Source organism: Aythya marila, assembly GCF_965140915.1.
Source record: "Aythya marila genome assembly, chromosome: 18".
NCBI classification, from domain to species: Eukaryota; Metazoa; Chordata; class Aves; order Anseriformes; family Anatidae; genus Aythya; species Aythya marila.
The window spans coordinates 9,852,868-9,869,890 of NC_139059.1; the positions used below are offsets into that span (position 1 = coordinate 9,852,868).

Genomic DNA, 17,023 nt, shown 5'->3' on the forward strand with positions numbered 1-17,023 from the left:
TAATCAGTTTGGTAATAACTGGCATGTGTATTTGTCAAAGGGGAGCCAGCAGGACATTAGCATTCTGCAGCCACCAAACCTTTATCTCCTGGGCTTGTGTTTGACAACCGCCCCCAGATAGTCCATGAATAAAATACAGAGTAGTACCCAGACATAATTAAACTGCCAATGTGGATGTACCTAAATGAACTTGATATCTTAATGACACCAGATAGCATGCGAGGAAGGAAGGCGGCGTGGAAAGGCTGTGTGTAATGACTGCAGCCGGCCCGGCTGGGGGCTGCCCACAGCACCCAGGAGCCCTGCTCCAAAAACCCTCCCGTGCCCCAGCATCTCCACACCAAATCCTCACCAGAGCACCCGCTCCTCCAGAGACCTCCAGCATGCTATTGTGCAGCACAGATGGGATTTTAGGAGCACTTAACATGAGTAAATTACCAGATATGTCCCTGTTTTGTTTGTTTGTTTGTTTTCTTTTCTTCTTTTTATAAACTTTCAGCATGGAAACTGCATTGCAAGGAAAAGCCACTCACTGGGGACGAGCTGCTCAGAGGACAGGGCCCACATCCCCAGGTAGCTCAGCAGCATGTGCAGAGCCACAACTCCTCCTCATCTCCATCAGCTGCCGCCGGCAAGCCAGATGCTTCTGCTCCCAGCAGACGTGGGGTGCGATCCTGCACCTGGAGGCTGCCGGGCACCCTCCTGTGGGCACTGCAGCTGTCCCGAATGAGCTGCTCTGCAGCTTTGTGAAGCTTGTGGGCGTTTGCTCTGAGAAGGCAGGGCTCAGCCCCCTCCTTCGGGGAGGCACCGCGCTCAGTTCACACGCTCAGGAGGTAATTGCCACTTATTGCTCTAATGGTTCCCATTTTAGCAGCAAATGAGCGATGTACAGTAAGTATCAGTCTTATTAAAGAAATCATAATGGGAAATTAGAGCACACGCTACGGGGAAGGAACACTCCCCTGGTTATGCGGGATGCAGCCACGCTGACATTTGACAGCAGCACAGTCCCTGGCCGCTGCTGCCCTAACTCCAATTTATCTGCACGCAATGTGTTCAGTGCGTAGGAGAGCCACTGGCTGCATGCGTCTAGGCCTGGACTGCAGGTACTGAACTGACGGGGCTGCTCAGAAATGGCCCTGAACACATCCTGTCTCCCTCTAAGAGGAGATAAAGAAGCACCACTTAATGAAAAAGTATGGAAAGTTTTGGGGAAAATGTTTTTAAAATGGCCAAACTGTCTGGACCATGACAGGGAAAGCCAATGCAGAGAGCAACCTGCTGGAGTTAGCACAATGCAGGAGGATATATTGAGGTGTTAAAAAATGTAACTCCTGCCTGGGCCAGAAAAAGGGAAAAAGTGGCACCAGTGTGTCCCAGGGCTGCCAGGGGGACATGAGGAACCTGCTTACCACGACATCGCTCGAGAAACGACACTTGCCATTGAGAGGACGTCAGAGAGGCAGCAAAAGAGCTCCGGGTCCCTGCCAGGTAAACCCTTCATCTTGCTGCACCCTGCCCAGTTTCCCCCGCTGAATGCTCGGCCCTGGCTGCCAATTATTTAACCATTGCTTTCTTTCACGGGAAAGGCATCCCCGTGGTGCACCCTCATTAGCCAGTAATGGTGATTTCATTAGATTAAATAACTCCGATGATCCCCGGAGACCAACTGCACTTTAAACATAGAGCCGCGGAGTTAGAATTACTGTTATTTAACATTGATTAGATTACGAGGCAAATCCAATTTTTCCCCTAAACATATGATGGCTACGATTTGCTGAGCAGGAGATGTTCAGGATGGCATTCCTGGAAACCCACGGCAGGGGGGCTGTGCCCAAGTCAGCAGTGCAGAACTCGGGCTGGAAGGACTCACTCTGAAAATAGGAGCCACAGTGTGTGGATGATGGGATCGGCTACAGTGAGATGCAGCCAGCCAGGCAGCCAGACTGCCGTGAGTCTGCAAAACTCATTGGTCTGATAAACCTGGCTTTGTACTGGGGATGTGTATATGAAAGGGAAGGCTCAGTCTGGTCCCTGGCAGGGCAGGGTGGCCGTGAGGCAATCGGTGGGTGGCCAGCAGGACAATCGGTGCCGTCAGGGAGAACCAGCACCCCAGGCACAGGCACCAAGGTGAATCTGGATGGAGGGGGAGGAAGGAACCCAAGCTGAGGTGCTATGTGGTGGCCCCTCTCACCTCTCTCCTGCATCCCTACAGAAACACCCTCTGAAGAGGAAACCCAACCCCAACATGAGGCTGGGGGGCTCCAGGCAGCTCTTCCTGAGGCTGCCAGGGCTTTGGAGCTCAGCTGGGAGCCCTGCACGTCCCCTGCTGCCCGCATCCCTCTGATGGGCTCCAGGGCCCCATTGCTCACATCCCTCAGGAGGACTGGGTGACCGTCACCTCCTCAACACCTCCATCCCTCACAGCTGGCTGTTACTGGGGGAAAGTCCAAGCCAGATTCCTAGAAGATGGATAGCAGGGTTTAAATTACACCTGGAGCAAGGGGGAGCAAGGGAGGCTCCTACTAGCTGTGGAGCAAAGCAGGTGAGCAGCCCGCTGTCCTATACCTCCTTGAGATGTCCGGACTCCTCTACCCAACTGTACGTGATGTCCCAGAGAGCCCCTAGGAGCAGGTCACACAGGCTCCTTCACCCAGCCTTGGGCTTTTGCAATGCTGCTGGGTTTGGCCAACACAGCCGAGGGGAGGCCGATGGCTGCTGCATGGCTCCATCACTGCCGCAGCCCCTTGAGTCACCAGGCTGCAGGGATGGGGTCAGGAACGGGGACACGTCTGGTCACCAGCTGCAGGTGGCAGGTTGCTGTCACTTGGTTGAGCATCCCACTTGTAATTAGGAAGTGATGAGCAGATGAATCCTATGAAAAGCAGAGGCACAGCCCCTGAAATCCACACCCAAAGGCTTTGCTTGCTGGGTGCTCACATGGGGCTGCTGCCCACATCTCACCAGGAGGGATTGTGCCCACACCCATGGTGCTGGTGCCGGTCAGACTCAATTAACAGCTGTGCTCTGCACATGAGTCAGGCTGGGAAGTCCTTTCCCCTTCTTGGCCTTTTTGGGGACTCCCAGGTGTGCACATCCCACTAAATCCCTTCTCTCTCCCTCCCTGTGGACTCCCTGTGGGAGGCAGAGCCCAGAGAAGGCAGGCAAGGCGGCATCATGGCACATTGTGAATGCAGTGCTGAGGCTGAGCAGCTTTAGTGAAGATCTTGGTATTCTGTGAGTAAGCCCCTTCCACAGACAGGGAAATCGAGGCTTGGGACAGACCTGGCCTTTGCTCAACATCACTCAGCCAGGTTGAGGGAGCTTCCCAAAGCCTGTTGCGATGCGAAGCAGGGACCTTCTGTTGCTGATCCTGTGCTGCAGGGGTCAGGACACAGGGCTTCCCTGTAGTGGAAAATCCAGGTGCCTCCTCACTTGTTTTACCTTGAGCTGAAACATGGGTATTTCTCCCCAGAAAAGGGCTTCCCAAACTGCTCAGGTCAGACAGTGCGAAGGCATTTCACTAATGTTGAAAGATGCTCATCTATGTTGCTAAATGTTACAATACAATAACATGAAAGTGAAAATGAAACGTTAATGACAAAATGCAACATTTTGGAGCCCAAAGATGCACGTGTGAATGCACACACTCATATAGACCATCGGATAAACACAGAAGTCAAAACAATTGGTTTTGATATTTTCCAATAAAAGGCTCCCCCAGCAAGCATGGTCTCCGGGAGGGTGCCCTTTTCCAGCTGGAAATGTCAGAACAAATCACCCTGACTTTTTGAAATTTTCAGCAGAGAAATGTCCTGCCAGAGGAAAAAATAATAATAAAAACTGAGCAGCTTCAGACAGTGGAGCCGCGTTGGAAGCTAAAGGTCTCTCACCAGGGGAAGGCTGCGGACATGACTGCTCCCAGACACTGGCCAGGGCAGGGGACACTGCTCCAGGAGGTGGCTCCGTGGGACCCAGCTGAAGCTGCTCTCTAGAGGGGATGGCACCCACGTGAGGTTTTACACCCAGCGTCTCCTCCATCTCCCATGAGAAAGCGGGCAGCAGCCCTAAGTCCAGGGGAGTTCCAGTGGGGAGCTTTATCTCCGCAAGAGATGGCGTTGGAACAGAAAGAGCAGGTCATGAATCTCCTCCAGGAAGCGAGAAGGATGGGCTTGCCATGCACAAAGGGCAGCAGTGATTACTTCTGCTGAGAGATTTCCTCCTGCAGAATCGTGTTTGATGAAAGAAACACCAAGAATAATTCACTTCCTTGAGCATCTCCATTTCTGTTCCTGCTGTGGACGCCGTCCTGCTAACGCACCCCTTGGGGAATCATGCGGGTTCAGCCGGGTGCAGCTTGGGGTGAGCGTGTTTGACTCCAAACCACAAAAACCTGAGCTTCCCAGGCAGGGGGCTGTGCAGGGACAGCAGCCAGGACACCGGGGTGGCCCTGGTCCTACAGACCCTGCATAAGCAGCTCCACTGACCCAACAGGGCTCTCTAACAGGGTAAGAACCACAACCTCCAGCCCTAGGAACGTAACTCTAGCTGCAACCTAATCTGCTTCCCTTCCCTAATACCTGCGCGTAATGAGAATTTGCAGAGATTTATGGCCACAACAATGGCCCCTGTTCCCCCTCGCCAGCCTCTTCTGTTTCACTGCGCAGGCAGTTTGGGTTACCTCAATGCTCTCCAGGGGAAAAGCGTAATTAGCAGCTCAGGAGTTTTAATGCAGACGTCAGGGAGGGAGCACGGGGGGGTTATTCTCAGGTTTGCTGATCACTTGTTCGTTGCTCTGAACTCTTTGGAAAGGGCCCAGCTCCCTTCCCCCTCCCCAGACCCAACTGCTCTTATTAGAGACTTCAAAAGGTCGGGGTGAAACCCTAGCTGGGCTGCGGTCAGCGGGTACATTGGTGGGGACAGCACAGCAGTCCCGCACCCCAGACCCAGCCTAATTACTGCCAGGAGCCCCCGAAGGCAGCGGAGCTGATGGCAGGAGGGAGGGCAGCCCGCTGGGCTGGGATTTGCAGGATCTGACCTCAAAGGAGGACTTGCGATTTATAAGCAGGAGGAATTCGCTGCTTCTCAGAAGAGCATCGCAGTTTTTGCCATAAATGGGCTCCAGCCCCAGCCAGCTGGAGCCTCACACTGCTTTTCACAAGGCACGGCTCTATGAATTTAACTGACAAAATCTTGGACAGTTGAGGCCATATTTTCAAGATTGCTCAGCACCAGCAGGCAGGGCTGGGGGAGACCCAGCTGCAAGAAGACCCAAACACCCCAGGGCTTGGGCAGAGCCATGGGGTGGATGAGGACAGTGCCATCCCCCTCCAGCCTCCTGTGACCAGGGACCAGGGCGTGAAGCTGTGCTGAGGAGGAGGACAGGGCCTACAGACTTCTGAACTTCCTCACGTAGACCATAGGATCTGCAGAGAAAAGAGTCCAGTAGAACATTAATTACTTATTTTGATGCTTGCTGATGGGAATGGGGTTGACTTCTCCCCATATGCCAACTGGGGAACTCATCCCATTATCAGGAATGGACACAGACCCTAGAAATGAACTTCTCCCCGACCAGAAAACAGAAGTGATACATATGGATGCAAAACACCTAAAAGCACCACCAAAAATAACAACACTTTGGGGTTTATTTAAGGAATAAGAGGGGAAAGAATCCAGCCCCATCTCTTTGCACTTCGATGTCACTGGGATGCCACGTCCAGACGGTGCCATCAGGCATGTACACTAGATGGCACTCCACCTTGCTGCGAGGGGATGGCGAGCAGAGGCTGTCCTAAAGCTCCTAAACCATGAGATTAGTGGGGATGAAGACACTTAAAGACACTTGTGGCAGGCAAAAGTCCCTCTGTAGCTGCCTCCCTGGTGCCCTCATCACCTCAAAGTCATGGTACCACCTTGGTTGGAAAAGGCCTTCGAGGTCATCAAGCCCAAACATCAGCCTGACCTACAGCATCCCAGCACCACACCATGTCTTGCAAACACCTCCAGCAATAGGGACCCCACTGCTTCCCTGGGCAGCCCCTTCCAGCGCTTTCCCACCCTGTCCATGAAGAAATTCTCCCTGATATCTGATGTAACCCACCCTGGCACACCTTGAGGCCGTGCCCTTGCTTCCCTCCACTTGCCACCTGAGGTCTGTGAGGCCTGCCCTCAGCCTCCTCTCCAGACCGAGCCACCCCAGTTCCCCCAGTGGCTCCCCCAGCTCCTCTCTGCCAGCCCCTTCATGGCTGCGCCACTGTCCTCTGCCCAGGCCCGAGCAGCTCAGTGCCCTTCTGGTGCTGAGGGGCCTGAATCTGAACTCGGCACTCGAGGTGTGGGCTCACTGGTGCTGTGCACGAGGGCACAAGCCCATCTCTGTCCTGCTGGCCAAACGCAGCACAGAAGGTGACAGTCACTGGCTGGACAGAGACAAGCTGGGACCTACCAGTGAACCTGGCCCAAAACGTGGCTCTATTCAGGCTTCAGGACCTCTGCCAGCAGGGCCGGTTGGCTTCTTCTTCTTGGAGTGGTGTTTAACCCACAGAATAACACAAGAAGCTCAGAGCCTAAATACCACCTTATCTCTGGAAAGAGGTATCACAGACACAAGGCAGTGACATCCCTTCCATTTTACAGATGGGCAAACTGAGGCACACCAAGACATCAGCCAAGCCATAGAGCGCAACCTTCAAACTATTTCAAACCTTTAGCAAAATGTCCTGGAGTATCTGAGTCCAGATTCTCCCCCCCAAAGGCAGCGGCAAAGCACGTGAGCATCAGAACCAGTTACTGTCCTTTTATAACAACCCCTTGGCCAGGAGACCAACCCTGTCTTTGCGCCTGTCTCAGCCTATCTCCACCTGTTGTTTACACTGAATTATCTGTGCTTTGGGGCCAAGACCATCTTTTGTTCCTTTTTTATACAGCACCTGGCACAATGAACTCAGTACAAGATATCTGATTACACAGTTAATAAATAAACAAGGACCTTGATCATCTTTAGCATGTGGTTGTCCAAGGCTGCAATTTTCAGAGAAACTGCTGCAGGCTGCGCCCAATGCTATTAGAAATTCAGATGTGTTTGGGAGACGCGATGTTCTCAGGACAAGGAGGAGGCGTTGCTCAACCAGAACTGCTTACAAGCAGGCGTGCACCTACCAGGGAGCAGAAAACCAAAACAACTCAAACTCGGTATTGAATGGCACAAGCCACGTCCTGGGCAGGGCACATTCTGAATGCCCCACCAAAGACCTGGTGCTCCTTGCAGAGGCTGCAAAGCTGGGTGATAAGATCACTCCAAGGTGACTATTGCTACAGCAGCATCCTCCCACAGATGTTTGCATCAAGGTCCTTTCTCCTTTCTGCCGTTCATGAACTGTACTTGCTCCCCAAAGTCTTCTCTGCCACCACCCATGCCCTTTTGTGCCCTGCGCCCACGCTCCCCTGCTCACTTCCAGGAGTACAAAGCACTCCCAGATGGTGCTGCTGAATTACGGGGACCACAAAGCCCCCTGGACCTCCAGGCCATCCACCACTGCAGGAGTGGTCCAACTCCTCCGTCCCCTGGGCTCTGATTTCACTGTGACTCAAGGCTGGGAAAGTGCACCAGAAGGTGGGATGCAGCTGCAAGCAGCTGCTCTAAGCTGCTCCCCCCTGCTCTCAAATAAACCTCCTTGTCCTCCATCCCAGACCTCTTCTGAGACATTCTCTGTTCCCTTTGACTCAGAAACATCACTGGTTGCCTAGACTAAAAAAATGAAGGGAAAAAAAAAAAAAAGCCTTGGAGAAAAATCCCCAGAGGACATTAATTAGGAGACAGAGAACTCCCCAGCTCTGGGAGCACCAGGGAGGAGCGATGCTTAAACTCCCAACCTGATGGGGTAACTTTGAAGCACCTTTCATCTCCCCCTGGATCGGGTGTAATCTAATGACATTAGCTTGGCTTCGCTCTGGTGGAGTTGGCACTGGTGCTGCAGAGGCAGGGAGATTAAAACATATGAAATAAATGTTCCTGGGGTGACTGACAGTCTAATGACATTCCAACAGGCAGCTCAATCATTACGAGACTAACAAAGGATCAGAGGGAACCAGCCAGACTCGCAATATCACCCACAAACACAGATTTTGTTTTTATTCCAGCCTTTTTTTTTTTTTTTCCCACTTGACTGGATTAGCCCCCATTCTGGAGTTGTCCCCAGGCTGTATACAGCCGTACTCGGGGTGGGGGATGGCAGCTGAACACTGTTAAAACACATGCTCACCTGCTATTGAACTCTGGGAGCTCAATAGCCTTGTTCAGCGCTGAAGCAGTGATTTCTGTGCTGGGAAGTCAATGAGAGCATTGTGGGCTGCCCCCTCCCTCCTTTTGTCCCCGTACGAATAGGAGACTCACAACCCTGAAACGGAGAAAGCTGCTTTTGGTGCACAGCTTCCCTTGATATTCAACCCACACACGAGCACGGAGGTGTCACACTTACCAAATTAAATCACTCAGATTGTTTTTTTAAAATCAGCCTCTCTGTAGGACAGCTGCCTTCCTGCCCAGACACAATGCCAGCTAAAAGGCGAGCGATTATTCCACTGGATTAACGGACGGCGCTGTCCATTGCTTTTGTGCACTGGGGCACCCCGGGACTTCCCCGAGCCAAGCTCCCACCTTCATCCACCTCCAGGCACCACCATCTACGCGGCGTTTCAGCAACACCATGCTGCTGCTGCAGCCCAAGCTCATCACCCCAGTCATCCTGCACCACGCACAGCACCTCACAGCTGGCACCAGGGACGCTCTTTTGTTTTCAGGAGGAACCGCGGTCCCCTTCATGCCCAAGACCCCACAGCCATGGCCTCGATGTCTGCAGGTGGCACCCCTGTGACAGCCCAGCCCTGTGCTCCCCAGGGACCTGTGACCAAGCCCAGGGTCCCCATCCCAGTCCACACCACTCAGTGCCAACCAGCAACCCGTGTCACTGCAAACAGCCAGGAGCATTTTGTTCCCTTCAACAGGGCGCTCGCCACCCGTGCCGGCTTCCTGCGGGCGCTGAAAGCAAACCCAAGTGTTTATACCTTGTAATGATGCTGTTTAGTCTGACTGCTGGGAAACAGAAATGCACGTGAAACCTAAGACTCCGATGCCAAAGATAAGAAATCAGGACCCCTGGCAAACATCTGGCGATTTCCCCAGCACTGAACTCTCATCAAAGATTACAACAAACCCATGAAGGGAGAGGAAGAGAGAGGTTTTTTTTTTTTTTTTTTTTTTTGAGTATTTACTGGTCACTGGTTACCAGCGGGCCGACACCACAGCCCTGCCATCACGACGGGGCTGTGTGCGTTAGCAAAGATTACTCATACAAGCAAAGCTGGCAAGATTAGGTCTCAAAGGAATAATCCCATACAAAGAATTCACTGTACCTCAGCCTCCACAGGGCTAATAAAAAAATGGTGAAATCCAGTACATCAAATACCAGCACAAACAAACTGCAGCAATTAATGGGAGCACTCATGTACCAAATGCTAAAACATAATGATTATACAAACAGCCTGCAGGGCAGCACCTCGAATGAGTAAGAGCTGCAAGATCAAGACCAAACCTCTGGAAAATTAAATCCCCTGTGCTGAGGACCGCACTATGCGCTAAATGCCCGTGGCTCCTCCTCTGTCTAGGTCTGCTCTCCTCACCCAGGCACCAGTTCCTGACCCTAGCGGGGCTATCCCACCCCTGCCTGCTCCCCAGGGCTTCAAGAGCATCCTCAATAAATGGGCTTTTCTGCATATCCACCATAAATTTCAGTAGATGCCACCCAAAAGCCATGTGTTTATTTTTCAAAGTCAAGGCTTGATTAAAGTTCTTGAGGTTTGCAGATTCCTTATAAACGTTTCCTCTCTGATACAGGGTCAGCATGTGGAAATTGGATAAGTGCGCACTAAAAATATAATTCTGTAGACAGCTCCAGCCCACACAAAAGGAAATCTTTCCTCTCGGAGAACCCACACTGCTGCCTGCAGAAACCCGGCGCGTTCCTGACACTGGCGGATACACAAGGAAGCTCATCGCTTCCACGTGTTAAGACTTTACATAAACACTCGGACTGTCAGTACTATCCTACTCCACATTTCAGTACTGTCACCACAAGCTGAGCCAAAATCAGCCTCCCTTCTCTGCTGGTAGTGGGGCTTAACTTGAAAGTAAAACAATCTCTGGGGGTACCCCAAATCCTCCCCGTTTTGCTTGTGCATTCACGAAAGCCACAAACACAGACACACTATGCACAAGAGCAGCTTCTCCCGCGCCCCAAGCAATCCTTTCTGCAGGGATCTGCCAACATGCGCTCCTCTTAACTTTAAAACACGCGAGGAAAACATCTGAACACCAATAATGACAACGCTGCTCCTTGGCCTCGCTGTTTGCTTTCTTTTAAAAGGGACACCTTTGGTTTAACCAAACACTGGATAATCGAAAGAATAACCCCAGCTACATTTTTTTTTTTTTTTAAGGCAGGTGAACACAGGGATTGTGCTCCTGGCACTGACAGCTTTGGTTACCCGTAACAGGGCTGCTGCAACATTTGCCTGGGAAATATGGGAAAGGTGCTTTTAGGGGCTGTGTCTGCAGGCTGTGGGTGGCAGGAGGCAGCAATAGGATGCTGTGCAAGGGGTGGCTCGGCTGGGACTCGGGCTACCAGCGGGTTTCCCAAAAATCCACACACCCGAGGTTTGGGGCTTTTCTCCTACACCCCAGCATCCCCCTCACATCCCCGGGGCGAGGGGAGCAGCCCCAGGCAGGAGCAACACAGGGGGCTGGGGACCGGGGGGAGAGGGGGGACCGGGGGTTTGGGGACCGGGGTGGCGGCGAGCAGGGAGCGGGGTCTGAGGAGGGGAGAAGCGGGCTCCGGGGGGACGCGGAGCTGGGGGAAGCGGGGGAAGGCTTGGGGTCGGGGCTGGGGGAAGGGGCCGGGAGGCTCGGCGGCCAGCGGGGGGCAGTGCTGGCTTGGGCATGGCCCGGCCCGGCCCCGCGGCACGGCTGCCAGCCCCGTCCCGTGCCGTGCCGTCCCGTGCCGTGCCCTACCTGTACCAGGCGAGGCCCCGCTCGTAGTTGCGGTCGAAGAAATGGGGCTCGGCGCCGACGGCGCGCACGTCGGGGTGCACCCGCAGGAACTCCAGCAGCGCCCGCGTCCCCCCCTTCTTCACGCCGATGATGACGGCCTGCGGCAGCCGCTTGCTGCCTTCCCCCAGCAGCGATGTCAGGGTGCCGGGGGTCCCCGCAGCGCTGCCCCCGCCGCCGCCGGAGCCCCCCGGGCGGCTCCCCCCGGCTCCGGGCAGCATCTCCGGGCCAGCCCCCGCCGCCTCCTGCCGCCGCCGCCGCTGCTGCTGCTTGAGCCGCTGCAGCAGCCGCTTCCTCCTCGCCGCAGCCGCCTGCCAGGGGGGCAGCTCGGCGGAGCCCCCCAGGTACCCCCCGCCGCCCCCTTCCTCCTCCTCCGAGGCGGCGCCGGCTGCGATGATGGGTCCGGGCAGGGTCTGGCAGCGGTCGGCCAGGCAGTAGAAGACGTAGAGGGACATGAGGAGGGAGCAGAGCATCACCAGGAACTTCTTGAAGATGCTGCGGGGCAGCGGCTCGGCGGCGGGGGCTGTCGCCGAGCTCCCGGCCATGCTCCCCCCGGGCGGCGGCCGGGCGCCCTGGCCATGCTCCGCCGCCGCCCCGCAGCGCTCAGCAGCGGCGACAGCGACAGCGGGGGGGGGCCGAGCCCCGCAGCATCCCCGCCGCCCCCCGGGGCTCGCCGCGGAGCCGCTTCAAGGGGGGCATCCCCCGTTGAGGGGGGAGGGAGAGGAGGAGGAGGAGGAAGAAGGAAGGTGGAGGGATGCTGCCGCTGCTGCTGCTGCTGCTGGTGGTGGTGCTGCTGCCGCCGCCCCCGGGTCCGGCCGGGGAAGCGCTGCCGGGGTGGGGGGCTCGGAGCGGGGCCCCCACGTGCGGTGCCGGCCGCGGCAAAGTTCGGCCGAGCCGGGAGAGGGGAGGGGAAGGGACGGGAGGGAGCCGAGGCCAATGGCACGGAGGGGGAGGGACCGGGAAACGCCCCCCCGGAGGGATGGGCAGAGCCGAGCCGAGCCGAGCCGGGCCGGGCCGGGCGGGCGCGGGGAAGGGGCAGCGCTGGGGGGTCCCCCAGTGTCCCTCCCCCCCAACCCCTGTGTCACTGCCAGCCCTAGGGGTGTCCCCTTTCTTCCCCCCCCAGGTCACCGCCAGCCTCACTCGGCTCTCGGCAGCAGCGGGATGGAGCCGGGCTGTCTGTCCGTCCCTCCGTCTGTCTGTCCGCCCAGGTGCTCGGGCTGCCCCCGGCCCCCCCCCCGGTCCCCCCCGGCCCAGCCCAAATTCCCCATTTTCCCGGCCCTGGCGCACACAGTCCTCGCTGTGCCCGGAGCAGCCCCCGGCAGCCTGCCAGGGCTGTAAAACTCCCTCGGGACCGCCGGCAGCCCAGCACCGGACCCAAACTCAGCCTTTTCCCCGCTCACATCACCAAACTGCCCGCAGCCTGGCCGCAGGACCTGGAGGAAATTTCCACAGCCCCATCGGGAGGCTGCTCTCCGAGTTTTCTCCTCTCTTTGCTCTCCTCCGAGAGCACGTAACACGTACGAGGAGCTATCAGCTCCGTGCCTCGGTTGCCTGCTTCTAAGGGCTTCGTTATTTCATTGCCTGTGGGAATGGCCTTTTAATTTGAAATGTTTGTCATAGATTATAGACTTTTTAAACAAACTTGCACATGAAACACTTGACTTAGATCTTTTTTTTTTTTTTTTTTTTTTTTTTCTCCCCTCTGTTTGGTGTGGACCTAGCTAAGGAATTAAACTTCAACCACTTGGAAGCAAAGCTGGTGTATCTACAAATTATTCAATGAAAAGAGGAAAAAAATTGCAATGAATAATAATCAGCCATCTGCAGAGCTGGCTGACTAATAAAAATGTGTTTCCAAATAGTAAACAGGCCAAAATTAATAACAAATGCTATTTGCAATGAATTATTCTATTAGATCTTCTCCCAACTTTATGACATTTCTCCTCTCTAAGCAAAGAAACTTATCTCAAACGTATGGGTTTCCAAAGCCATACCCACCCTAGCTGCACGGCAGCCAGATCACTTCATCTGAAGTTCGCGAGCCCAATTCCAACCCGTGTGTCTGGAGCCCTCACCATACCGCAGTGTTTCAGGTATTTCAGTGCTTCAACATGTAAGTAGATGCCTGGTGTGATTTACAAAAGGCTATAAGCAGGTTAGGCCCCTAATACCTCTAGGCAACTACTTACCTCATTAGGAACCTAAATGCCTTTATAAGTCGGGGCTGTGATCCCAAGCTCATTGAAGTCAATGAAAAGACTTCGCTGACATCAATGGGCTTTGGAGCGGGCCCTGCAGAAGGAATGCGATCAATGGAAAGTGCTCTGACTTCTTCCTGCTGCTTATTATGATGCTCCTTTCTGGACACTTAGAACAATGCTATGTTTTCAGTTTGAATAAATGGTCATTTCCAGCAGAGGAAACAAGAAGGAGATGTGCGGGAGCACCGAGTCTGCCACGGGGCTGTGGCTGTGGCGCAGGACTCATGGTGCCTGCTGCTTTCCTCCTGCATTGTCCTGGAAACATGGGTGAGAATCTCAGCTTTCTTTAAAAAAAATCACCAGTTGCCTAGAGAAAACAGGACCAGAGTCTATTTAAAAGTTTTAGAGTCTAGAAAGCAATAAGCCAAATATATCTGTATTTAAAACAGCCGTACGGTCTGTAGGGATGTAAGGCAATCTTGCGATTTGTTTCAGAGCCTGACTCATCGCTCCTGCATGCTGGGGCCGAAGGCACTGGGGGCTCCAGCATGCAGCTCTCTGACAAGGAGGGTGTCTTACCTGCTGGGAAGAGCAAGCTGGGGAAATTAAGATGTGAAAAGTTTCCTGCCCTGTACCCCACATCATTGAAAACTCTGCTAGCACAGCTGCAAATAAAAAGCTACTTGGGGGTTCATTTGCAGACCAATTTTGTTCTTAGTTTGGGATGAGTTTCTCTTGGTACCAAGGCCCTTTGCTGAATGATGTTTGGTAAAGGTAGAAAAACTGGGCGGATGATGTCTTCATATCCGCTTCTGAGAATTTCCACCCTGATCTGTTTGGCCCTCCTGCCACAATACCCCCTGAGGCATAATGTGGGGTGTATTTTTTTAGAAGCTTGGAGAAAAAGGTGCTTTTTGTTTTACTCAGCCTCTTACACAACTGACTTCATATTTTTACAGCGGCCTCATTTCTTTCCCCTTAAATTTCTCACCCCTTGACCATTCCACCCATTTCTATGCTGGTTACACCCCATGTCCCACATGTGCATGGCTCTCCAGTGCCCGCAGTCCCCTCACTGGTGGCCGCATGGTGGAGGCAAGCCCTGGTCCCAGCGGGTGGCAGGGCTGCTGCTCGCTCTGGCACGGGGATGGTCCTGGCAGCTTCTCCCCTCCAGTCCTGTTCGCACTCGCTCCTTGCGCTGCTTGGCTGTACTTCTCTGCTTTTATCTCTTTATTATTGTATTGCTCCCCGCCTCGAGGGACGCCCTGCTGCACGAGATGTTTCTGCTGCCACCCCTGAGCGTGAGCAGGGCTCTTCTCCCAGCTGCTGCCAAAATCTCCCTCCACCAGCAGCAGCAGCCCGTTAACGAGGCTTCCTACAGCTTGCCCAGTTTGGGATGCCCTTCCCCTGGAGTTCCCTTTTGGGACAGTGAGTAGGCAGACCTGCCTGCCAGCAGAGCCTCTGACAAGTGAGTCTGTCCAGGGTTCAGCTCTGCCCCTGGGCAAGCTGCAGACCTGGCTCCCAGCCCTGGATATTTCCAGGTGCTCCTGTATGACCAGCAAGGCTCAGGAAAAGGCTTCAAGCCCGGATGCCTCCTGAATGTGCAGCCCACGCCAGCCCCCCCGGCACGGCTGTATTTTTTCTCTTTTCCCACTGACCCATACCGTAGATGGGATCAGGGGTTAAACTGGGAGTGTGGTGGAAAAGGGACTGGGGAGCCCGAGGCAAGCACAGCTTAAGGAGTGATTATAAGGTCTGGAGGCAAAGGGAGCCGCTGCCTGTCAGGGAGCTGTTCCCGAAGAAAACATCCCATTGTAGCGGGGAGCGGACTTTGGGACAGGGCAGAGGGAAGCAGATTGATAACCAAGGGGCAACGTGACCCCGCATGGGCTCCCACAACAAAAGCCCCTTCATCTACAATGAATGGGAACAATAGCTAATGGGGACAGGCCACAGCAGCCCGCGGGTCCTCAAGCCCAAAGGAGAGGGAGGAGGCGATGGAGGGTCCTGTCATACCCAAATCCTCTATTGATCTCTGTAATCTCCTGGGCTTTCCCCCCCCTGAAATCACATGGGAAGTTCAAGGACTTCTTGCCTTGTGGGGACGTGTATTGTTCCCTATAACCAGTGGGACCCGCAGCCCTAGTGCCAAAGATGAGCCACTGCTGTCACCAGGACGCCCTGGGCAGTCCCCAGCCCAGGTGGCAGCGGTGGCAGGAGGGATGTTGGTCCTCATCCATGTGCTTTCTGGTTCCTGGGCCTTCCCACCAAGCCTTTTGGGGCAGAATACATGTGAACAGAGCCTGGCACAGTGGGGTGCCAGCCAGATGCTCCCCTAGCCTTAAAGAAAGGATTTGTGGTCCTTCACTTGTGGGCTCCTTAGGCCATAATAAAGGGCAGCGGCTGAGCCATGTGGTGGGGACATCCCAGGGGAGGCTGCAGTGGGCACAGGGCTGGCAAAGATGTCCTGAAGTATTCAGACACACGCACTGAAAATGTGGGGACAGGATTATTATTATTTTTTTTGGACAAGTGGATCCACAGAGAATGTCATAGAGAGCAGAAAAAAAAAAGGAAAAAAAATGTTTGTGGGAGTATATTTATTCTGCATTCAGTTAACCTGACAAAATGGCTCGACCCATTGCAGAATATTGAATGCCCGCCCCCAGAAAGCAAACAGACCTGTGAGCAGAAAGCAGACAAAGTCTTCCTCCTGCTTTGGCTGAGGCAGGAGGCAACAAATCCAATACCCGCTGCCTGGCCCTGGCACTGGGAGCCAGCTCCGTCCCCCTCGTATCCGATGCCTCCTCCCCAGCGGCGGTGGAGACTGGGCCAACTTGATTAGGGAGCTGGCAAGGGATGTGAGGACATCTGGGAGGCCTCGGGTCGGAGCATGAATTAATAAGAGCTGGTAAGAGGAGGAGGCTGAATGGGATTCGAGGCCCTGGCAGGAGCTCGGGGAGCCCCACGGATGGAGGGGAGGGATGCTCACCACCGCGATGGAGGGATCGTGCTGGTGCACCACCACCTAGGGGGTGAAAGGGCTGACGTTTGAATGAGCCCCGTTTGTCCTCCCCTGAGATATACTGGCTGTGATTTATCTGTATGATTTATGGGCCAGTGGGACTGATCTTGCCTCCCAGCAGCTTGCTGAAGCTGCAGCTCCCGGCTGTGTTTTTGGTGGCCCACTGCTGTCCTGGGCCCCCTGCTGCCCCTACGTTCCCTCCCCAGCCGGTGTCCCTGAGTGCCCCAGGCTCATGACATGGATGAACTGGGGCTGCTACTGAGATGGGCACACGAGCAGCAGCACCTCCCTCCATCAGCTGCAGGGTGAGGGGTCTGGGTGCTGCCTGCTGGGGTCTGGGTGCTGTACGCAGGGGGTTGGGTGCTATTTGGGGGGCTTGGGTGCTGCTTTGTGGGGTCTGGGTGCTGACATGTCCATGCCTACAGCCTGCAGTGTGGGGTATGCTATTCAGGCAACCCTGCCTGTTGGCTTTGTAGCCCAGCTGGCAAACCATAGGGATCACCAGCTCCCCAACGTCACCAGAGCTCCTCAGCCATTGCAGGCAAATATTTACAAGAGCTCTCCCAGGGAAACCCATAAAGCGTTCCCTGGTATAGCTTTCGGAGCATCACTCCAGACAGCTATATTAGCTGGAACATGAAGTAGTTACACTCCTGCTGCTCTTCCTGGGCTTTTGAAACAGATACTTGTCTCTTT

General features: G+C 54.5%; 1 protein-coding gene across 1 annotated transcript in view; it reads right to left on the bottom strand.

The window, feature by feature from the left end:
• Window positions 1-11,757, bottom strand: part of LOC309885351 (heparan sulfate glucosamine 3-O-sulfotransferase 3A1-like) — a 29,258-nt gene extending 17,501 nt beyond the window's left edge. The window contains exon 1 of the mRNA XM_082775202.1: window positions 11,066-11,757. Coding sequence (XP_082631328.1) covers window positions 11,066-11,646 — 581 coding nt within the window. The 5' untranslated portion in view covers window positions 11,647-11,757. The remainder of the gene's footprint in view (window positions 1-11,065) is intronic.
• Between the last annotated feature and the right edge of the window lie 5,266 nt (window positions 11,758-17,023).